Consider the following 25,763-nt stretch of genomic DNA (forward strand, 5'->3'; position numbering starts at 1 on the left):
ATAGAAAGATGTAAAAAACAAATGTATAATTTTTATGTAAAGTCGTTGAAAGCAAGGAAATCTTGAATGCGGTTTGGCACCGTTATTGTGGATCACCTGACCGTCTGAAAGAGGTCAAATAATAAAAAAAACTAAAAGACAACTGACTTAAAGCTTTTGGCGACTTTTAAACTCTGAATAAAATTGTTGGTAAAATTTAGCTCCGAAGAAATTTAAGTATCGGAGAAACAAACTGTCTGCAACACGAAATAAAAAAGGAGAAAAAAAAAGAAAAAAATTGAATCACCAAAAATTCTCTGAAAAATGCATCTTCGAAGATACTTTGAGGAGAACCTTTAGTTGTGCTAGTTTCATTATGCAATTCATTGATGATGGTGGAATGGGATTTTGATATCAAACGAACTCAACCAGTAAGTTGACCTTGCTTTCACTAGCAACCAGCCTTTACCTCAAAAAATATTTACTAATCAATAATCCACAACAAGCAAGGGAGATCACTCTAAAAACAGAACTTTTGAAAAAATTTAATACACAGGGAGACAGCATTATTGAGGTTTTATGTCTAAGGCTGGGGTAGGAGGGAGCAGACATTTTAGCAGAATGGGAGGAAAAATTATTTCTGACTATCTTGCTATTTTGTCTGTGGGATGTGTGTTTGTGTGTGTGTGTGTGTGGGGGGGGGGTTACATTGTTTGCTTTTCTGAAATTTTCTCTGGCTCTAGAACATGTTAAAGCTGAATAGTTTTTAGCACAATCTTCTGGGTTTGTAGAGTATGTGTGTGTGTGTGTGTTTGTGGGTAGGGGTTATAACGACATGAGTGCAACAAAATTTTTGATATAAAAATTTCTTTTAGCTGTATCTACCTGCCATTGCCGGGAATGCAGAGAAGTAATTTAACTTTAAAATTTTTATTTATATATTTCTTAAACTTATACCAAAAAAAAAAAATTATTTCTATGGGAGACAACTCTATAGTCTTCAACTAAAATAACTTATTCTTAAAAAACTTAATGTTTTTTTTTTTTCTTCTCCATTTTGTTGTTGGTATTAACCTGAGGGAGTTATAGAGAGAGAATTGTACATGTCTGAGGTCATTGATGAGCGGTGTGAAATCTGAATTGACGTGTAGCGTTGCTGGCACGAATTATGAACAGATATTTAATCACATCTTTGAAAAGATCATTACGTACGTCGAATTAAAAAAATATGTTGTACTATAAATGACATTGAACAATAAACGAGAATTGGCTCGTTAGAACCAAAATCTGACATTAAAGTCAAAAACTTTTGAAAACTTGATTAAATACATTAGAATTCATCATCATTGAAAGAAATAATGTTTTGCTCAATTTTGAAAAAAAAAAAAAAGAATGGAGTGGGGGGGGGATAAGATTTTTGTGATAGAGAAGAAAGGGAGCAACTTTGTTTTAAATAAAAAAATCCAGACAATTTAAAAATAATTTTCTCTTCTGCAACTAGCATTGAATCGTAATATGCTAATTATATGTAAATTGTTATTGGTGAATCTTGCTATCATGACTACAAAAACCTTCTTGGCCTTCGGGACAAGATCAAAGTGTAGTATCTGTTCTTCAGATGCTGCACTTCTATTTCTTGTTCTCTTTCGGTGGAGGAGAAATCCTTCACGACTGAGACAATTTTTATTTTTGTACCTTTTCTCCACGTTAAAAAACGACCCTGGTGTCTAACTGTCCTGTGGGGAGGCATAGTAAATAGGTACAATAATAATTATAATCATGATTATAATGCTTCTAATAATACTGATATTAACTATAATAATAATAATTTTAATCATAATTTTTATTATAATAATAATTTTAATCATAATTTTTATTATAATAATAATAATTTTAATCATAATTTTTATTATAATATCCAGCTGTGTTTTTACTCACAACTTATTCATTTTTAGTTTTTTAATTTTTTTTTATTTCAAAGGGGAGTAACTCTTTTACACTTTTTTTTTTTTAATTTTTTTTATTAAAGTTGGTATCTATATAAAAATAATTTCTGGTTCGACATGGTGAACATCATGAAATTAAGAAAACTTTATTTTGCATTTTCAGAGATTGGGGGAGTCCATCTCAAAAAAAAAAAAAAAAAAAAAAAAAAAGAGGTGGAGGATGATAATGAATATATAACCTTAGCATATTATCATAAACTAATCTGAATTTAAAAATCAAAATTGAAAATTGTTTTCTTCAATTATTTTGGAATTTTGTGTGTCTTGCTGCATAAAGAATTCTTTTTTTGATTTCAGTTCAAATTTTTTTTTTTTTTAAATGAAGTTTAAAAGACATTTTTCTGCGTTACTTATTATGACTTGCACTTGGGAAAATATTGTTAGAGATTATTGGAGATGACCGAGAAATAAGAAACTGCAATTAACCAAGAAAATCATGTGATCAGTTAGAAAAGGGAGAGTTTAAAATAGTTTTTTATGTTAAAGTGGCTGGTGAGATGAAAAAAAATTACTTATTTTTCATGCTATCTTGTCAGAGTTTTCAATCAGACCCAATTAGAATTTAAGTTGACAAATCAAAATTTGCTTCTGACTTGTCAATTTCCATTTATTGCATTGTTCATAATACAAGGCAATTTAGTTACAATTTATTTTGATAAGAGAAAACATTTTTAAATAATCACATAAAAATAGTAATTAGCAAGAGGGATAACTGGTTTAACATTGAAGATTACAATAGAAGTTGTCTACCTTCAAAAAACTAAATTGACTTCACTACATCCCAGGCAATGCCAGATAGGTACAGTTTACATACACACAAAAGGAAGAAAACGATTTTAGTTGAGGAAAGTTTCATGTATTGAATATCCAAATAGTTACAGAAGAGGAATATCAGAGGCATAAAATTGTAGAAAATGACTTGAAACCCAAATTTTCAGCAGTAAATTTTTTTTTTTTTTTTAAATTGACAAATATGATTCATCATTGATAATAAAATTTGCCAAAATATAAATATAAACGTCCAATTACTGGAATTGGCTTTCCTGATAAATAGATATAAATACATTACAGGCTTATATAGACCAGAGGTTCCTAACCTTGGTCAGCAAGTGATATTTTAGAGGGAGGAAGGGAGGAGGTAACAAACAATCGTCCATTCTTATCTGGAGGAGGAGGAGGAAGATATAAATCTAAAGCGATTGCTTAAAATGAACACAAAAATTGATTTGTTTTTTCCTCTTTTGTCAGATTGTTCTACAACAGACGAGGGTGAAGTGACCTTTGCACATCTGATAAAATCAAGATAGATCTTGGATTTACTTACACAACCTCGTAACTCACTTCCCTTATTTTGTCCTTTAGTCCTCACATTCCATGAGCGATGTTTCTGACAAAGGGGGAAGTATTGCTATTTTCTGGATCAGAATCTATTCCATCTAACACTTAACGTTAGCTAATTTCTGATTTTGAAGTAATGTTTTTTTTTTATTTATTTATTTAGTTCACCATATAAAGTGGCTTCATGCCTTGTCTAGAGCAATTTCCATAAAAACCAAAGTTTATAATGAAAACCAATTCTGAAGACGACCATTGCTGTAGTGCACACAACACATCATAACGTATTGAGAAAAGCAATTGCATCTTTTTAAGAATGGCAGAAATGTAAATAAAAACAATTTTGTTTTTGCATTAACACAGGTGGAAGTAGTGGGGTGGATACCTCTGCAAATTAACCACCTGGATATACCAAGTTCGAATCCAGTCCATTCCATAGCAACATCGCAACTTACGGATATTGGCAACCTTCATGCAGTTCTTCCTTTAAGTACTTTAAAGAATCGGGGGAAACCAACACGATTCAGGTAATTTTTTTGAATGACTCACCATCTTGATTTAGATGAATTTAATAGAAATAAAAAACAGTTACTTATATTGTGTTATTGATTGGGAGGGGTCATTCTTTTTTTTTTTTTTGAGGTGCATTTGCGGCAATATGTGGTCAGTCATTGATTACAACCATCATAGTTATGCCCAACATGTGGATACCGCTGCGTTTTTTCATATTTCCACATATAAAGTTTTGACATGTGTTTGTCTATTTGGTATCATCCTTATGAATAGAAATAAATCCAATATATTGTTTTATAATTATCGACTTTAAGTTTTGTTTACATGTAAGAATAATTTACACATAAATATGCAATCATATACATGTGTGTGTGCATGTGTATCTGTCTTTATTATTTTCTCATATACACACATATCTGACACATTTGTAAGTTAAAAAAAAAAAGGAAATTAAAAAATTAAATTAAAAAAAAATTGTACACAGAATGCCATTTTATCTTAGTTAAGTCAAAATTAATTTACATTTGTATTTATGCATTTTTCTAAAAGAAATGTTTCTAAATTATTTGATTTCTTTGTGTGGTGATATTGGTTGGCCCGCAAAATCGCTTGATCTAAACCCCTGCGATTTTTTCCTGTGGGAATATTTAAAGTCAAAAGTATTAAGCCAACATCCTCAATCTCTTGAAGAATTAAAACGAGCTATTCGTTCTGAAATTGCTGCTAATTTACCCGAAATGATCCATTGAATCATTAAAAACTTTCGTGAATGTCTACAAATTGTGTGTTAGCAAAGATGGGAAACATTTAGCCAATATTTAAAACTGCATGAAATAAAACGGCATCCAATGTACATTTAAAAAAAAAAAAAAAAAATTTTTTTTATTTAATTTTGTTTTTAACCAACAAATGTGTCAGATCATTTTAGGACACCCTGCTGTGTGTGTGTGTGTGTGTATATATATATATATATATATATATATACACACACACATACACACACACATTAACGTTTATGTTTCTGCATTTTGAAGATAAGGATTGGTGATTTGCGTTAGATTATTTGAACTGTTGTTCTCATCTTCGAGGCTATTTTCACATTCCGGCTGACTTAACCTCCAAGTTTTAGTCAGGTAAAAACCTTAATTCATAATTGTATTCTTAGTATTGCCCAGATTGAGGTTTGAACCATCAACCAACAAAAGACTGTCAGTTAGAATTGCTGCTTAGCACTTTTATGCATTATGCATTAGGTTCTTGCAGACTGCGTTTGACAAGATACACCTGAAGAAGGTTGAAGGTTGCATTGGCAGAAACGTTGCAAGAATAACATCTGCGATAACAGAAATCCAAATTTTCTATTTCAACAAATTATAAAATTTGTCTAGTTTTCAAATGCATTCGAAAAAAGTGTAGTGAACCAAATTAGGGAACAACTTAATCTAAATACGCATGCAAATCATTGTCATTTTTACTGAATATAAAATTTGTTGGTTTGCTTTTAGATTAGTCAAGTTTTTTTTGTATCTTTGGTAAAATTGACTGAAATCAAAATGAGGTACTTATTCAAATCGGCACTTATAGCGATAAACAAAAATGAAGAAAAACTTTTATTGTGTCACAGAATGAAGATAGCATATTCCAAAACTCAAAAAAAATTGATCAAGTTTTTTTGTTTTTCAAAAAACAAATTTATCATTTTTTTTTAATCAATAATTGAAGGCTGAAGCCATTTTAATATTCTTCAAATTTCGTTTTTAACTTTTATAAAATGAACTTTCTAAAAGATGTCAATTTGAAAATTTTATTTTCTGAAAAATTAAAAAAAAAAAAAAAAAACAAACAATACACACATTAATAAATTATTGCTTGGTTTTAAATCTTACGTTTCTACATGTCTTTCTGATATTATCAAAAAAAAAAAAAAAATAGGTTGTCTGCCCTTGGTTTTATTACTACCCCCTACTTTTTCTCTCCCCCCCCCCTTACCAACACAGAGAAATATTTGATTTTCTTGAATAAAATACAAAACTACTTGATCAAATTACATGATTTTTGGAACATTTCATTTTCTTTCTATGACTAGTACGTACATACAGATTTTTCTGTATTTTACTTTTAATTGGCGTCATAAGTGCAAATCTGAATAAGTACCCAAAATTCATTAAGTCACAAATTGGAAAAAAAACAGAAAAGGGATACATTCAAAACAGAAAAAAAAAAAAAAAAAAAAAATTAAATTGACACAAATTTTCTTTCTTTGGTCAAGGGGTGGAAGCAGAAATGTTGTCAGCAGAAGTTTTCATAAGCAAATTGCAAAATTAAATTCTCTAAAAAAAGAAATGTTTGAACCTGGAATTGTTTTTTTTTTTTTTTTTTTTGTCAGGCCATTTCATTTGTAATTAACCAAACATTCGTCATCATAGTTCGTTCAAAAACATATTTTTCTTCAGTTTTGTACATCTATATAATTCTTCAGACTGCCATAAAAAAAAAAAGAAAATGCTGGTTCTTGGCCATAATTCCCCTATATTAAAAAAACTGTAATGAAACAAAAATATCATTTTCCAAAAATCACGTAAATTTATCAAGTAGTTTTATTTTTATAAAGAAAATCATTTTTAAGCGATTAATGGGAATTCATAGGCATTACAACATAAATCTAGTAAGTATGAATTATTGTTGAGTTATCTCCTTTCGTTTCTTGAAGTTTTTTTCCAAAATGGCAGGCGAGACAGCCACTCCTAGGATACTCGTAAAATTTGTTTTTATATAAAAATAAAATTACCTGATCAATTTACATGATTTTAGGAACATGATATTTTCGTTTTGTCACAAATATGTCTATCATACAGATTTTATATTTTTTTAATAGAGAGGAAATGCTGGACAAGTGCCTTATGTTTTTAATAATCCAATTTTTGGCATGGATACTCCAATCATTAGAATCTGAGTATTTCCATTAAAACAAAAAAGAAATTTCACAACCAACGTAGCAAATAGCAACACATGACAAATATTGTGACATTCCAGTGTTAAACAAATCTGTAATAATCGAGAAAAAAAAAGCAGCAAAAGTTTTTTCTCACAACCAGTGATATATTCTTATATTGTTAGAACCTAAAGTATCTCTCTCTATATATAATATGTGTGTGTGTGTGTGTGTGTGTGTGTGATTGTGTGTGTGTGTGTGATAATAAAAGGATAAAACAATCTGACAATATGGATTCAAAATGCAAAGGAAAAAAACATATGCTCAATTACAATAGAAAAATGCGATCATAAAAAGTAATACGGTTAAGCTTAAACATGGAAAAGTAAAGAACTAGTTGTTAAAACTGGAAAAAAAAGGACAAGATATTCTAGTAAAAAATATAATTTATAACTTAAAATATTGCAGCATTAAGAATCGATTATATAATGTTATAAATTGAATTTTTTTAAAAATCTTAATGCTGCAATATTTTAAGTTATAAATTATATTTTTTACTTGAATATCTTGTCCTTTTTTTTTTCCAGTTTTAACAACTACTTCTTTTACTTTTCCATGTTTAAGCTTAACCATATTACTTTTCATGCTCACATTTTTTTTTTATTGTAATCTATGATTTTTTTCCAGGCTTCCAATAAATTCACTTGTTTGTTTAATTTCAGTCTTATTTTTTGCCCCCATAAACAACCTACACATACGTAATAAAAATGTACGGCACTTGTCTGCTTTCAATAAAATCCCCCCCCCCCCAATTATCTCCATTTTATTCTTTTATCCGGTCTGTTTCACTTGTTACTTCTCTTTCACGACAGCAGTGAATTAGTAGCAACATGGTTTCTATGGAAACCAGTCATAAAAAAACGTTGCTCATCTCCTTACGTTTTTTTACGATTTTGAACAGCACTAAATTCATCATGATCAGGTAGTTTTATTATATAAAAACGAAAATTGGAAAAAATTTTTCACAATATAGCTGAGATGGTGATCTATGAACTGATAATTGTTTGAAATTTGGTCGAAAAATTGGGTGAGCGGTGAAGCTTTAAAGCGGTTCTAAATGACTAAAACTGACACTTAGCCATATATTTTAACACAGTAGTGTTTGAATGATAATTCGTCTGTTCGGTGGGTTTTATTCAAACAATTGTCTTGCAAATATGAAGTATATCTTCAACTTCCTGTTTGTGTCGGATATTCAGGATAGAAATATGGATCACTTTGTCATTTTCTTATTATAATTGTAGTTGAAGCTTCACGTTTGAAAACCGTCATTTGAATAAAAGCAACCGAAGAACTGAATCATCGAACATTTTGTTTCTTCCTTTCCATTTCAAATTCGTACATATACGTGACGTGGACTTAAGCTCACTATTTGTTTGTAAACAAACTGATGGTTTGAGCACTGTTGCGACGGGCGGGTGTGGATTTAATACACACTCGAGGAGAAATATTTACGGCACTGATTTATGGTCTGATGGTGAGAGCTGCTGACTGTCAATGCAACGGTTGTAGGTTCGATCCACAGCTGGGGAAAGGTGTATGTCTAGCCGCACTGATGAGTTGTGATACAACGAAACAGTACTGTATGTGGATGACAATATACATACACACACAAAAGTAGTTTTCATTTAATTTTAGTTACTATAATAGCCATATTGTTTCTTCCAGTTTTCTGTTAATACTTTTGGGATTTCGTGGGACTATATTTTCAGATTTTGTTAAAATTCAATTTTATTCACATTATTTCCATATATAAGGAAAATATTAAATAATTTCTTCAATAGAATTTAAAATGAGAAAAAAATTTTATTCAAAAATACTTTTTTTTTTTTTTTTTTTCATAGAAATGTACTGATGTCCCTAACGTTTTTAAATCTTGGAGCATGGACACAAAAAATTTGGATTATTTAAAAAGTTATGAAACTTTTTTTATGACATGGTTGTTCTAAAGAAACACCAAGTAAAAAAAAAAAAAAAAAAAAAAAAATTCCAGTTGACAAAATAATTTAAATAAACACACACAACCGGGCATTAAATTATTTGGATGAAAATAATAAAAAAAGATAACTGAGAATATATAAAATGGCTGCAAGAATTCAACTAAATCAAAAAGAAATAACACAAAAATATGATGTACATACCTGTGAGAAAACAAAGATGTCATATCATATTCCAAAAATCATATAAATTGATCACATTTTATTTTTATAAGAAAAATTGTTTTTAAGCAATTAATGGGAATTTGTAGGCATTACAACAAAAATCTTGCAAGTTTGAATTATTGAGTTATCTTTATCTTACTTATTTTTAGATAGTTTCCAAAGTGGCAAACAAGAAAACCGTTCTTCCGTTACTCTAAAAATTTGATTTTCTTATTTAAAAATAAAATTGTGATTTTTGGAATATGTTTTTATTTTGTCACAAATATGTACAGCATGCAGATCTTTCTTTCAACATAAAGGGGAATTCTGGACAAGAACCTCATTTTTGGCTTTTTACTGATCGTTCTTATTTTACCGCATATAGTTTTGGATTCAGGAGTTAATACCTTTCCCAAGAGTGCAAAAGTGCATATGTGAGAGAGACACTGAACTTGTGTTAGTCTCGACGTTCATGTGCGCAACAATTGTGCTTTACTTGCATTTTTATCGCTAGAGTTTCGTATTTAACAAAAATGATAAAAAAAATTTTTTAACATAAAAAAATTAAAATTCAGAGGACATGTGACAGCAAGCCAGCCAGTGGCAAATGGAAATCAAGTTTTTAATTTGAGAAACAGATAAAACAAAAAAGTTTAAGAATTTGAGTTCATTTTTCTTTAAGTTAGCTTTTTCCCAAACTCGTACAAATTAAAAACAAACAGTCCCGTTTTTTAATCCTTATTTTTTTTAATTTATTATTTTCTCGTTCAAAATAATTAAACTTTGTTCAGTTTTTTTTTTACATTTTTTCCAAATTTTATTAATTCATAGATTTATTTTAGCTTCATAGAAAGTCATGATTTGATGAGGGAGATCTTTTTCATATAATTTGGGTGAATATTTCATCCAGTGTGATCCGAGGCATGTCGTCTGATCACGCCTGGGGATAGCAGCAGTCGGGTTATGTATGATACAAGGCCAAAGCAATAATGACGCTGATGAAAGCGCATCCAAAATAAATATTCAGTTGTAGATGGAAGATAAGTACAGAAAGTACGGTCGTCACCAACATGGCACATGAAATGATGAACAACCGAGTGATGTTACTTGCGTGCTTCATCACGGCCGACATTATCAAACCATTTACAGCCTGGAAAAAAACAAAACAGAAACCTGGATCATTATTTTTTTTTTTTTGACAGTGGGATAACAAAGTAACGAGGTGCTTTCAATAAGTTTCCAGACTTTTTTCGTATGGGCACTTTTATCGATAGTGCATGCATGAAATTGTAATCCCCCTTCGAAGTAATCACCTCCGACTACAATGCACTTGTACCGTTCTAACAACGTTTCGAAAGTGCCATGGAAGACTTCTTGTGTGAACGTGCCAATGACCCTCATCATGACCTATTTCATCTCCTCAATTGTCTCATAACAGCCTCTAAGGTTTTTCTTTGAGCTTAAGGAATAACTAAAAGTCACAGGGAACAAAATCTGGACAATAGGGAGGGTGGGGAACTGTCTTGATGCCAATTATGATCAAATGATTTATGACAAGGATGGAGTTATGGATTTTTGCATTTGCACAAATCTTCCGCATCTTCAGTTCCTCGCAAATAATTGCATGTACAGTTCCCACACTGACATCAAACTGTGCACTTATTGTCTCTATAGACACACGATTGTCCTTATTCATGAAATTCTTTATTTGGCCAATCAACTCGAGTGTTCTGACTTTCTTACTCTTTCCACACAGACTCCCTGCCTTCCTTGAATCTCTTATGCCACTCAAAAACTGATGCTCAATTCATTCAAGACGGTCCAAAAGCAGCCTGAAGCATTCTATATGTTTCTGTGACATTTTTTCCTCAAATTAAAAACAGAATTTTATTGCATATCGCTCTTCTAAAGTAATCTCAGGTCCAAATTGCATTTTTGAAATTCACCAGCTGTGACAATCAGGTTAATTCCTGCTGTAGCTGTTCATTTGAATCATAAAAATTGTTCAGTCATCTCATAAGATGTATAGAAATAACATAGTGAATTTTCAAGAGTCCACAACAATTTTAAATGCTTGTACGAAAAAAGTCTGGAAATTTATCGAAGGTACCTTGTGTATCATAAAAGGCATTTCATATCAATGCATTATTTTGAAACAAGTTTTAAAATCTCATCGTCAGTGTTTTTATTTTCTTTTATACGTTTTATTTACATTATATTAATTTTGATAAAATTTCAACTTCTAATTTTTTTAAAATTTCATATATGGATCTTTGAATACAATAATGACCACGTTATTATTAGTTCATCTTTTTCCCCCTCCCTTATATATTTTCAAAACTTACTACGCACTGTTGAAATAAATACTGAAAATATTTTACATCAAATTTTATGTAGATACATAATATATATAAAATTTTATTTATCTATTTATACATACCCACACACAAACACACACACAAATATATATATATATATATACACACACACACACACACATTCACATACTAGCAAGCTGTCCGGCATTGCCGTGTCATAAAATACGCTTAACTATGATATTTTGATTAATGCAAATTTCATATTTATTATTAGCGAGGATACTAGTGGGAATACCTGTCGTTGCCCAGGTAACCCTGGTAGGCAATCCGGATAGAGAGAGGTGTTAAAAAAAAAAAAAAAAAAGTGGTGGCAGGCAGGCAGGCTCGAACCCATAACGCGAAAGAGAAAAAGAAGGTTAAAAAAACGTAACATCTAACCCATACGTCCATGGTACAAGTGGAAGTCGCAAGCGTCGAAATTAAGGCTAGTCAATTGAATAGAGATGATGACTTGCGAAAAAAGCAACTCCCCTTGTAGAAAACTGCCCAGTTGGGGGTGAAGGAATTAATGTTTTTGGCCAATTTTTCGATATTTGTCACCCAAGACGTCGAGCTTCTAAACAATACTGATCTCATGAGGATCAGTCACATGTGTTGAAAGTTTTTGGCAGACATACGCACACACACATTTTGTCCTTTGGCCCGGCGTTGCCCAGATGTTTGTAGGTGTGTGTTGAGCAAAAAAAAAAAAAAAAAAAAAAAAAAAAAAAATTACGAACACTAAAAAAAGTGGTAGTAGGCAGGCGGGCTCAAAGGAAGAAAAGTGAATGAAAAAAAACGTGACGCGTTAGCTGTTGCGCCTATCGTCAACCTGAAAGTGACATAGGTTCAAATTAAGGCTAGTCAATTGAAAAGAGGGGATGACTTTTGAAAATATTGGCTAAAAAAGCGACCCCTCCCTGTAGAAAAGTGCCCAGTTGAGAGTGAAGGAATTAATGCTTTTAGTTAATTTTTCGATATTTGTTGTCCGAAGCGTCAAGCTTCAAAACAATACCGATTTTGTGAAAATCCATCGCCTCTGTCGAAAGTTTTGCGAGAGATACAAATACACACACTAACACACATACATACATTTTCGCTTTTATATATATATATATAGATTATATTGGACCCAATATATAGTAATGATTTAAAAAGTTAAAAAAAAAAAACATAACTCATGTGCCACCATTGAAAATTGAAAGCAAAACGTTTGGTTTACGATTTACATTTTCCTTTCACATTAATGCGTGAGCTATGAAGACGTTTACTGCAAGGCTAGAAATTAAAACATGAACTGACAGCTATTACATAACGCATGCATATTCGTAATGCAGTCATTTGACCTTTACCTGGAAAATTCTTTTAAATCGTCATACTTTTGCACTGATTTTCACTGGCTAAAACCCAAATATAAAGTTTTGCATGAGTGAATACCCTATATATTAAGTTTCATGTCTGTAGCCCAAAAAACTGACAGAGGATTTTAGCAGACAAAATTTTTTAAACAAAAATATATACGCATACATAAATATATATAGAAAAATGTTTGTGTTTATAACTTTTTTAAGCAAATATAATGCAAGTATAAATCATGTAGAATATCTGCATGAACATTATTACACGTAATAGTTAACTAAAAGATGATCATCCCATAAGAAAACCGAATAAACTAAGAGGGAATTAATTAAAATGAATGTTTAAAAGAATATGCAAATTAGCTAGATCTTTTGCAGATGAATGCAATTCCACGATCCATATGCAAATTGTATTTTCTTTTTAAATAGAGAAAAGGGTTTTTAATATGAATATCAATACACACAAAAACAAATTCATAGGAGAATAGATAGATAGAATTAAAAGACTGTGTGACATCCACTGATCTTGTCTATGTGTCATCTATTTCCATATGTAAATTGCCAAACTTAATCTACTTCTGAGGACGAGATTAGAGACTAATGTAACATATTAGGTTTTACTAAAAATGATGTTCGATCATTGTACAACAAATTGCCACTACTGCTGATTAAAGCAACTTCGATGCAGGCGATCAACTGGGTTTATCAGCATAAAACAATCTTGTAATCAACAATAAAACGAATTTTCTCAGAAGTTTTGAGATGTTATTTTTGGTAAATATCTTTTTAAGTCCATACCTAAACAATAAAAGACTTAGTTGCGATTATTTTTTGGCAAATTCTTAGAGACTAACATTTTTTTCAACCCTGTGTGACACTTTTTTTACTTTTTGTAAAATAAATAAACAAGTTTATTTCTTTATTATTGAAATAAAAACAAAACGAATTTAGTCAGAGTCACAATTTTCAGTCGAGAGTTATTTTTTTTCAAATTAAATTTTACAAGTGACCTTTTTTAAAATTTGAATTTTGTAACACAATAGCAACGTAACACTAGAAAATCTTTTTAAAAAAGTAGAATAAATCCCTGCACACGGAAGCAATGTTTCCAATCTCATGCGCCTCTTTTAGGGGAACTAGTTTTACCCACATTTAAAATATTAATGTCTAACTGCTCTCGTGGGGAGGCAAGTAAATAAGTAATATTTTTTCAAAATTTTTTTCCTTTTTTAATAATTTTGCATAAAGTTCCATTTTATGATAACGTGATTTTGGTTCATTTCTCAAAAAAAAAAAAAAAAAAAAGGTCAATATGCGCTGTTTGTCCAATGGAAGTTTATTCCGAAAGCCATTCTCAACATGGAGAGATCGAAAATAAGAAAATGCCCTTTGGAACTGTAAAAGTTGCTTTAATAGCAAATCAACAACAGGAGCAAATAATTGTACAATTTTAGTACCCCCCCCTTATGTACGATCAAAATCTGGCAAAACTAAATTGTCCAATTCGGCTCCTGCTGATTCAAGCAACTTTACACGTTTCTATATGACAGACAACAGGAGCAATTAGTTGTACAATGACCAGGAATAATTTTGGTCGTACATATTTACTAAAATCGTTACATATTAGGGACCTTATGCCAGTAGTAATTTAGTATAGATTTAATTAATGATTAAGAGAATGTTAATCTCTCTCTTCTAAGTCAATTCTCTCCAAAATAAAACATTTACAAGACTCTCAGCAAATGTCTCCTCATATCTTTCCTGCATGAAAAGAAGTTATATTTGCAGAGCAACCACAGAAACTGTGACCATGAAAAGAATCAACTATAAAGTGAGAATAAGCGATCACATATAAACCCTAAGCTATTGAACTTTTCATAGAAATGTTTTTAAATCGCACAAAAAAAATAAACAATTATAAAATAAATATTTTTGTTATTGCAAAAATTAACACAAAAGTGAATACAAGCAACCTAACATGATTTGAACCCAATTGTCAAATTTTCCAGTTTACATCCAATCACCAAAACTCTTAAATACCACACTTACTTGCGTGACGATGATGATCCATGTATAAATACTGTAACCTTTAAACAAATTAAAATGATCTGAAAGAGAAAAAAATTAAAACATTACACAAAAGGAAATCCACGTTTGTTCACATAAAGATGTTTACTGACATCATTTAATCATCCAATGTACATTTTAAAATATTCCTTATTCAGGAATGTGGATAGTCAATGGCATCAAAAAGCTGAAAGTGAGATGACTTCTCCCTTCCCGTGTGTGTGTGTGTGTGTGTGTGTGTGTGTGTGTGTGTGCGGAGAGATGTTGTATAATGGGCCTAATAACGTAGACAGACTGGCAGTTGTGGCTAGTGCAATGCATAGAATTATGAATTGGATCTATTGTTTTTTAAATTGGAAGTTATTAGCACAAACAGGTTATTTGTTTCTTTAAAAAGTGTCATAACAAATTTGGAGAGATGGACCGAACAGGCAGAGTAATCGTTGGCATGACGTGATATGGATCGCCACGTCACAAAACGATTCATGGAATGCAATTTTGAGGAAAGATTCATACAGATTAGTGTATTTGCTCCCCCAATCAGGAGCAAGAGAGAGAGCAGATATGAAAAAAAATAGTCTAATTCTCCGAGAAAATGGATCGGTAGAGGTCAAGTGTTTATATAAATAGACATTTGAGATGAGTACTTTTGCCATAATTGTTAAAGCTGAAGACTATGAACTTAACGTTTGAATGTTCGATACTTTGCTAAATGAAACAGTCTGTGGATGACATTTTATTTATATATACGAGGTGCCTTAAATAAGTTTCCAGACTGTTTTTGTACATGTATTTAAAATTGTCGTAGACTCTTGAAAAATCAGTATGTTATTGCTATACATCTTATGAGATGACTGACCAATTTTTATGATTTCACGTTCAAATGAACAGCTACAGCAGAAATTGGAATTCACCCTACTAAAGTCTGATTGTCACAGCTGATGAATTTCAAAAATGCAATCTGGACGTGTTGGCAATTTAGAAGAACAATATGCAATAAAATTGTTTTAAACTTGAAAAAAATGCCATAGAAACATATGGAATGCTTCAAACTGCTTTTGGACCATCTTGTATGAATTGAGCATCAGTTTTTGAGTGGCATAAGAGATTCAAAGAAGGCAGGGAGTCTGTGAGGGATGATAAGAGGTCTGGGAGGAGTAAGGATGTCAGAACATTACGAGTTGATTGGCCAAATAAAGAATTTTATGGATAAAAACCGTCACGTGTCTATAGAGATACTAAGTGCAGTTTGATGTCACAATCATTTGTGAGATGCAGAAGATTTGCGCAAAGTTTGTCCCAAGGGTATTCAGAGAAGATCAGAAAGAAAGACATAACAGCAGGGAGATGGTCAAACTAATCAATTCAGATCCTGCAGTTTTTTGATGCTCTGGTGACCTGCGATGAAACATGGATCTACTGCTATGATCAAGAGACCAAGGGACAGCATTCCCAATGGAGTGTGCTGGCTCTCCCAATCCAAAAAAAGCTAGACAGAGCAAATCCATCAAGAAACTTATGATCCCGTTTTATTGACAGCACGAGCAGGATTTACATGCACCGGATTCCCACTGGACAGACAGTTTACAAGAAATACTAAGGGAGTTCAGAAAGAGATTCTGCCAGAAGAGGCGAGCAGTCTCTAAATCATTTTGACGAGGACAACAGTCCACAACTCCATTCTTGTCACAAACTATTTGACGAAGATGGATATCAAAACAGTTCCTCACCCTCTCTCATTAACATGCTTACACAACAGAACTTCCATGGGGTCTTCCAGAACTTGTTGGAACTGTATAACAAGTGTATTGCACCCGGAGGAGATTACTTCAAAGGGGACTAAAGTTTCATGTGTGTACTATCAATAAAAGTGCCCATAAGGAAAAGTTTGGAAACTCATCGAAGGCACCTCGTATCAAGAAGAATAAGGCGGCTGTATCCGCTGAGGTTCAGTTTAATTTGGTGTAAAAGGATTTCAACTTTTTACGGTTAGAGGATGATTTGATTTGATTGTTTGGTTTATTGGTCTATCAACAGCTGCATGGTCATTTAAGGCCAAATAGTGTGTGGGAGGGGTTAGTCTTAATAGAATAGGTATTTTTTACTTTCCAGTGTTGTTTTTTTTTTTTTTTTTTTACATAGGCATCACCATATTATCAAGGCCAAGAGGCCACTCAAGGATAAGGGTTAAAGAGTGTACAGTAGAAATTGGACAATATAGTAATCATTAGTAATGAAAATTTGGTAAATTTGATAACTTATATGGAACGGCTCATCAAGAACTTATTTACGTTAGACTTGAACATAACCATATTGTAGTCAGCCGGAAAGCAGGAAAACGGAAGACAATTCCACAGGCGTGCAGTTCTAAGAAAGAAGCTTTGTTCATAGAATCTACGTTTAGGTTTAGGCACAGATAAAGAGTGGGGGGGAATTATTGATAGTGTTTACAGCTAGACGAGTGTTTCTTGTGAAAGTTTGGCGAGGGGGGACCATAGATTGAAGCTCAGTCGAACACTTTCCATGAAAATAACGATACATCAGAGACAAACTCGCAACATCTCTTCTGTGAGATAGAGGTTGCAAGGAAGAGAAAAGGACATCTCCTACGAGGCTACGAAGTCTATTTTGAACTCCATCAAGGCAGGCCAAGTCCTTTCTAGCAGCTCCTGCCCAGACGTGGCAACAGTATTCCATCCTTGGACGTACCTGGCTCTTATATAGATAGAGAATAGCATCAGCAGTGAGATATCTACCGGATCGATAGAAAGATCCGACCATTTTTCCAGCGGCCTTGGCAACAGATTTGATGTACGTGTTCCATTTAAGATCAGGAGTAATGGTCAAGCCAAGAAGCTTGTCAAAACTTGAGGCCTCCTGAAGACGAGAGCCATTCATTTCAATTGATGCCAGATGTGAATCAGAATGTTGATGATGTAAAGAGAGAAGCTTGGTTTTAGATGCATTAAAAGTAACCAGCCACTCCTTACCCCATTGTACTACGTGCTCAAGATCAGAGGAGAGAGAATTGGAGAGAACTTGGTCGTTTACTGTCTTAGATGTGCTACCATAAATGGTAGTGTCGTCAGCATAGATGTCTACAAATGATGTAAGGATGTGATTTGGAAGATCATTAATATAGATCAGGAAAAGAGTTGGGCCCAGGATGGATCCCTGAGGGACACCGGCATTAATACTGTGAGCTTCTGATTTTTGCCCCTCAACTACTACTCTTATGAACCTATCAGAAAGAAATGATTTAATAATTGAGAAGACATTTCCAGCAATACCATAGCTAGAGATCTTATGAAGTAAACCTTTATGCCATACCCTATCAAAGGCCTTAGATATGTCAAGAGCAATTGCCTTAGAAAGGTTGCCTCCATCGAGAGATTTGCTAATCCTATGAGATATAACTGTAAGCACATCAGCTGTAGATCTAGCAGAACGGAAACCATATTGAGTGTCACTAAGAAGGTTATTTTTGTTGAGATGGTTGATTACTTCTGTATTTAACACAGATTCCAGCAACTTACTCATGACGCACAGGAGACTTATTGGCCTGTACTGAGAGGGGGATGAGCGATCACCTGAATTCTTAAATACAGGGCATACTGATGAAATTTTCCAGGGAGATGGGAAACTATTCTCCTTAAGACAACGTTTAAACAGTTTTGTAAGTATGGGCGCTAGTTCAGGTTGAAGTTTTTTGAGTACTATAATTGGAATACCGTCAGGGCCAGTTGCTTTACTGGAATCAAGGTTTTTGATTAGCTTGGCAACATCACGTACAGATATACGTATATCACATAGCGTGTTTTCTGATACAGGAGGAAATATTGGGGGTTGGCAGCCTTGATAGCAAAGGGTAGAATTAGCTGCAAAGTTCTTGACAAAGAGTTTGGCTTTGTCTGATGTTAAAGGATGAAGTTTCAATGTTAGAAAAGAAGACCTGATAGGAGGGATTTACATTAGAAGTTGGAGTTTTGGGTTTGTTTTTATATCGATTTGTGACATGTTGGGATTGGAAAATGTGTGGAAGGAGTGAGCAGTAGGAGTTTAGAGCAAAAAACAAAGGGAATGAGTAAAAAAAGATTCTCTCTGCAAACTATTGATGAAAGAAAAGCCATAGCAGTTCAAACTAATATGGCATCAAGAGGCCCAACTAAAAACTTAAGTATTTCATTCACCAAATCGTGATATCATTCACCAAATCGTGATATCATTCACCAAATCGTGATTTCATTCACCAAATCACAATTTCATTCACCAAATCGTGATTTCATTCACCAAATCGTGATTTCATTCACCAAATCGTGATTTCATTCACCAAATCGTGATATCATTCACCAAATCGTGATTTCATTCACCAAATCGTGATTTCATTCACCAAATCGTGATTTCATTCACCAAATCGTGATTTCATTCACCAAATCGTGATATCATTCACCAAATCGTGATATCATTCACCAAATCGTGATATCATTCACCAAATCACAATTTCATTCACCAAATCACAATTTCATTCACCAAATCACAATTTCATTCACCAAATCGTGATTTCATTCACCAAATCGTGATTTCACTCACCAAATCGTGATTTCATTCACCAAATCGTGATTTCATTCACCAAATCACAATTTCATTCACCAAATCGTGATTTCATTCACCAAATCGTGATTTCATTCACCAAATCGTGATATCATTCACCAAATCGTGATTTCATTCACCAAATCGTGATTTCATTCACCAAATCGTGATTTCATTCACCAAATCGTGATTTCATTCACCAAATCGTGATATCATTCACCAAATCGTGATATCATTCACCAAATCGTGATATCATTCACCAAATCACAATTTCATTCACCAAATCACAATTTCATTCACCAAATCACAATTTCATTCACCAAATCGTGATTTCATTCACCAAATCGTGATTTCACTCACCAAATCGTGATTTCATTCACCAAATCGTGATTTCATTCACCAAATCACAATTTCATTCACCAAATCGTGATTTCATTCACCAAATCGTGATTTCATTCACCAAATCGTGATTTCATTCACCAAATCACAATTTCATTCACCAAATCACAATTTCATTCACCAAATCACAATTTCATTCACCAAATCGTGATTTCATTCACCAAATCGTGATTTCATTCACCAAATCACAATTTCATTCACCAAATCACAATTTCATTCACCAAATCGTGATTTCATTCACCAAATCGTGATTTCATTCACCAAATCACAATTTCATTCACCAAATCGTGATTTCATTCACCAAATCACAATTTCATTCACCAAATCACAATTTCATTCACCAAATCACAATTTCATTCACCAAATCACAATTTCATTCACCAAATCACAATTTCATTCACCAAATCGTGATTTCATTCACCAAATCACAATTTCATTCACCAAATCGTGATTTCATTCACCAAATCACAATTTCATTCACCAAATCAAAATTTCATTCACCAAATCACAATTTCATTCACCTCAGTATTTTGCACCTGCTGATAGAACAGCTTCCTTAGAAGTCCAGTTCTAGCAACGTTATTTAGTGACATAGCAACAAGATTAGAATTACTCAAGTTATCTTCTGCTACTGCTCATACTAAACTGAGAGTTTCGTATATCTTTACAAAGTCACGATTCACCCATGCTTGGAGTTTTGTTGCCACATCTGGGCTGGAGCATCTATCACTAGTCTTATTCTTAGAGGGTCCAGAAGAGAGTCTCAAATCTAATGGGTCTTGCACTGTCAACGAAGCTCCAACCCCTGTCTCATCACTGCAATCTTGTATCCTTTGCTTGTTTTACAAGTATTTTAATAAAATGTGCTCTGGTGAGCTCCGTATATAGAACCAACTGACCCGACAAGCAGCAATAATCACTGTTGAGATTTCTAAATGCCAGAAAATCTTTAGTTTTAATAGTTTCTTCGCTCGGACTGCTATACTTTTAAATTTCCTCCTTGTTTCCTGCTTAACTGTATTAATCCGCAGCCATTTAATGTACTGTGGACGGACAGCTTGCTGCTCAACTCCCTACAATACCCTAAACATGATCCTAAATAGTAGTACCTTACATCCAAGTACCAAACGCCATGTTTGAGATGGAAAAAAAAAAAAAACTGCCGTCTCCCCGTAGACAGCGTTTTCTTCCGCCTTTGTCAGAATGAACATCACTTAAGGAAAATGAGGATGGAATAGTGAAGTAGGGAAGCGAGAGTTATAGGAATGCTGAAAATGTATCTATAATGCATTTTCTATTTTTTTCGGCAAATGTTAAGATTTAAAAAAAAAAAAAAAATAAATAAATAAATAAAATAAATAATTTAAAAAAAAAAAAAAAATCACATGTACCTTTATCTTCCGAATGTTGACTGGCTTGAAAAATCCACATTGCAAAATTTAGAATAATCCCGAATGAATATAACAACATATTTTGTAAATGGAGGGAAGACTGAAAAAAAACAAACAAAAAAACCCATGAATCAAACTAAACTAAAAATTCAGAATATTGTTAGTGGATGTGTAAAGTGAGATTGAGTCATTGAAATTCCTCTTCCAGATAAACGAAAATATCATATTCCAAAAGTCTCAGAAATTGTTCAAGTCATTTTTAAAATCATTACAAAATTTTTTATAAATGAGGGTATGATCACTAAAAGTTAGAAGGTTCTACTGATGATAGGAACTGACCAATCAAATTGAGCCACGTTCTACTATCAACCAATCAGAAACCAGAATTGCTCCATAAAAATATTGAATCTTGTTGCATTTCAGCACATTATTTGTTCTTTGCCTGCAAAATTATTAAGTCCAGGACCTGTACAGAACAGCTACCCACTGAAAATTCTTCATGTCCAGGACTTGTAGAGAATAGTGGAAACTCTTCTGAAATTTAACATGACTTTCAATTCAAGATTTTTAAGTGATTAATGCAAAAACGTATGTATTACAAAATTAAATCTTGCCAATTTTGAATTATTGTTGAGTTATTTCCTTGTTATTTTTTTTTTTTTAGATTAATTTGAAAATGGCAGGCAAGATGGTCACTCCTAATACTCATAAAATTTCATCTTCTTTAAAAATAAAACTAATCAATTTACATGATTTTTGGAATGAAATATTTTCGTTTTGTCACAGATACGTGCATCATACAAGCATTTCTTTATTTTTTTAATATACAAGAGAATTCTAGACAAGAACTGTATCTGCAATGAAAGATTAGGGACATTTGGATCCTGTTTTTTCCTGAAGAAAATCAGCACAAAATATTTATAATAAATAATTATATTGGTTTGATGTTGTGCTTCAGTTATAAAATATTTATTTTGCTGAAACAGGTTTGAATCTAGAAGTAATGCGGTAATGGAGCCTTCAAGGGTAAAAAGAAAAGGGACAGATTAGATGGTAGTGAAGTTTGCATTTGATGGTAAGTGGTGGGGGCTGTTGAAACATGATTTGTTGAAGTATAGATAATGTCTATGTTATATCATGGGGTGGAGGGGGAGTAAAGAGAGAACAGGGGATGGGAGAAAAAAAGATAGTAGTTAGGGAGAGCAGAATTTTCTAATAGAACATGCGAATACATAAAAGATAGTTGCATGGGAAGCTGACAGTAGATGGAAGTAGAAATCTGTGAAAGCAAAATCTAATAATAAAAAACCAGGGTCAGTGTTAGGTAGAGACCTAAAAAAGATAAGAGTTATTTCCCTTGAACTTGAGAAAGGAGACTTATGACCTGAATTATCATGTAGATGATTAAAAACATTTATTGTTAATTTTAGTTAAAGGTTAATGATATGATTTTAAGACTTTTTCGCTATAATGGTATTTCATTATGAAGTTCAATAGTTAAACTACCACTGAGTATTTTTGAATTTCATAAAAAAAGTGTGTTAATGACAAACGAAATCCTCCATTCTCTGAGACAGATGATGACATACTGAATGTAAGCAATAGTTGCAATCTAGAGGTATCTGGCATCTACCCAGACACTGAACTAATACATACAAGGCATGTGTGAATCAATTCCCACTTTATGACATTATATTTATTTATGACTGAACAAATTAGTTCAATCAGGTCATAAAGGCTTAATAATCACTACGACTAGGACAACAGCATATTCTTATTGTTTTGGCCCTCGAGTATGTATCCATTGATATCTTATATGCTTTTATATAGAGTGATGTGGTTCTCAGTTGATTAACTGTGTCGGATATATACTAGAGAGTCAAAACAATGAAAAGAATATGCTGTTGTCATAGCCCTAATAATCACACATCCAACAGCTTCTACATTACTATTTAATCTGTAAGTTGTTGAACAAATTTTTTAAAGATTATACTTTGTCCTTTGTTTTTTTTAAGCTGGTATGAAACCGATAATATGTGACAGAAAAAAAAGAAAACTTTTGACTGTAACTCTTACCTGATAATGTTGCTTTAAAATATATTCTGTGTAGACGCCTGACAAACCCGAGATGAAGCAATACAATATGATCATTAGAAGGCCTTTCATTGAAATGTGGATTTCACCAGCCGTCTTGCCACCTTTGGCATGGAAGCCACCATAACTAAAGAAAAACAGGAAAAGAAATTCACAAAAGGAATGATTGGGTCTGAACGTTAAATAACAGATGCTACAAATTGTGTTCCTACTGCGATTTTGTTTTTAATTGAAATTGCTCCAGACAAGGCATGAAGCCACTTGATGTAAGGCGCTAACAAGAACAACGGATGATTATTGAAAAGACAGAAGATGCCTATCAACCTTCATCTTAAAAAGATCAGGGCTGTAAGTAGGAGGAAAACAGTCAGTAGGAAGAAAGTTTCACTTTGTTTGTTTAACCAGCATATCAACCTTCTTTGGATCATTTAATGCTGGACATAAATTTTTAGATGCTTTCGGAGTTGATTTTTGCTAGATACATTTGAGTAATGTTTTGATATAGTTTGTTTTCTGATGGTATTTATATTTTATCGTAAAGATTTACTCTTTTTAGGAAATTTAGAATGATTTTAGAGTTTTCTTTTTTGAAGTGTTCTTTTAAGTTTGTGGCCTTGTAGTAGTGTTGACGAATTTGTGTGAAGTCATAACAGTCAAGTAAAGTGTTTCACCGTATAAGGCTTGTGTTATGGTATACTTTAGGGAGGTTCTTCACTTTTTAGTGTGTAGGAGTGAGTTATATATGTGTGTGTCCTATCCGGATACGTGATAAGACTACTTCTTTGCATGATTTTCTGGGATTTAGCAGTTTTTTTTAGTATAGGCGTAATTTGGACACGTCTTTTTTTTTGTTTTGGCAATTGTTTCCAATTTGATTATGTTATCCATTGTTCCTCTTTTGTTTCTAAAACTACTTTGTACGTTGGCAATTGAGTCATTGGTCTCCAGATACCAGTTCAGTCGTTTATCGTTCTTTCAAATGTTTTGCAGAGACAACTTGTCAATGCAATTGATCTGAAATTTTGCGGATCTGAATTGTCTTTCTGTGGTTTAGGGATGGGGATCACGATAGCATGTTTGCACCTATTTCCAGCTAAGATGTGTTATTGATTTGGGAGGAAATTGTTTCAGAAACTCATAATGTATCTCATCCACACTAGTAGCCATATTATGTGCTTCGTTTATGGCTTTTTTTTTTTTTTAGGAGTTCATTTTTAGTTAAAGGATAGTTGTATTCTTCTTTGTTGTTTGAGTTGAAAATGAATAATTAAGAACAAATTGAAACAAAAATGTAAAAAAAGATGCAACTTGTTTCAAATGAATTTCAGTTGCAAATTATTAGACAGAATTGCATTGTAAGATTGCATTTTTTTATAAAAAGAGAAAAATGAAAATATCTAAAATTAGTTTTGTGCTAAGAATAATTGTCTGGATACTTATTTCGACTTGCGTGGATTTTATTACAATTATCAAAAAGCGACTATCTTTCTGCATTTCTATATTTATAGACATTCGCAATTTCTAAAGATTGAAATACTTATTTCATCTTCACATAAAACAACAGCTTTCTAACATATCTATAATTTCTAACATATCTATAATTTCTAACATATCTATAATTTCTAACATATCGATAATTTCTAACATATCGATAATTTCTAACATATCGATATGTTAGAAATTATAGATAATTTCTGACATATTGATTATTTCTGACATATCGATTATTTCTGACATATCGATTATTTCTGACATATCGATTATTTCTGACATATCGATTATTTCTGACATATCGATTATTTCTGACATATCGATTATTTCTGACATATCGATTATTTCTGACATATCGATTATTTCTGACATATCGATTATTTCTGACATATTGATTAAAGTCATGAGATTAACTTATTTGAGTTAATCTCCGTCTCATGGCTGTGGTTTCGTATGTGTGAAAAAATTGGTTGACAAAATTTCCGCGACGTAAGGGAGATAATCCCATGGAGATCTTTATTAGAATTGCCTCCCCTTTATCAACCAATTTTTTTTTTTTCACGCATACGAAATCACAGCCATAAAACTTTAAAAAAAATACAAAAATATCTATGGAGGCAGAAACTTGTCTTTTCTTTTTCAAACAACAACCAACATGCCTGAGAATTGTCGAAGGCTAAACTGACCGAAACGTTGCCCGAATAAAACTCAAGACGAGAACAATAGTCTTATCAAAACAATATAAACAATCGTTGCTCATCTAAAAAAATCCAGAACATTTAAATCCAATACTGATCAATACAAAAAATACAAAGCATCAAATTTATTTAATCGTTAATGCAATCTCCATCATCCTCATCTGTTCTTTTCCATCTAATGCCAGTTTTAATGCGACTGGCATCAAATCCCTCAGTTTTTTTTAAGTTCAAAACCTAAGAAACTTCTAACTTCTTTTGAAGTCGTAACTATTCAAATGATCTTGTCAATTTCTAAAGAGATGATCGTCAGTTGACATGATGGACAGAGAATATGGTGGATTATGAACAATTT

At 32.4% G+C, this 25,763-nt stretch overlaps 1 protein-coding gene across 4 annotated transcripts in view; it reads right to left on the reverse strand.

The window, feature by feature from the left end:
• Window positions 1–9,306: 9,306 nt before the first annotated feature.
• LOC145270332 (putative UDP-sugar transporter protein SLC35A4) overlaps window positions 9,307–25,763 on the reverse strand; it is a 181,548-nt gene continuing 165,091 nt past the window's right edge. For all 4 annotated transcript variants that reach the window (XM_080125996.1, XM_080125985.1, XM_080125982.1 and 1 more), the window contains 4 exons: window positions 23,205–23,349; window positions 21,129–21,228; window positions 14,731–14,789; window positions 9,307–10,116 (listed from right to left, as the gene is read on the reverse strand). In XM_080125996.1, the coding sequence (XP_079982122.1) occupies window positions 9,928–10,116; window positions 14,731–14,789; window positions 21,129–21,228; window positions 23,205–23,349 (493 nt within the window). In that variant the 3' untranslated portion in view covers window positions 9,307–9,927. The remainder of the gene's footprint in view (window positions 10,117–14,730; window positions 14,790–21,128; window positions 21,229–23,204; window positions 23,350–25,763) is intronic.

This window comes from Euprymna scolopes, chromosome 4, assembly GCF_053919585.1.
Source record: "Euprymna scolopes isolate OS-2025 chromosome 4, ASM5391958v1, whole genome shotgun sequence".
Classification (NCBI taxonomy): domain Eukaryota; kingdom Metazoa; phylum Mollusca; class Cephalopoda; order Sepiida; family Sepiolidae; genus Euprymna; species Euprymna scolopes.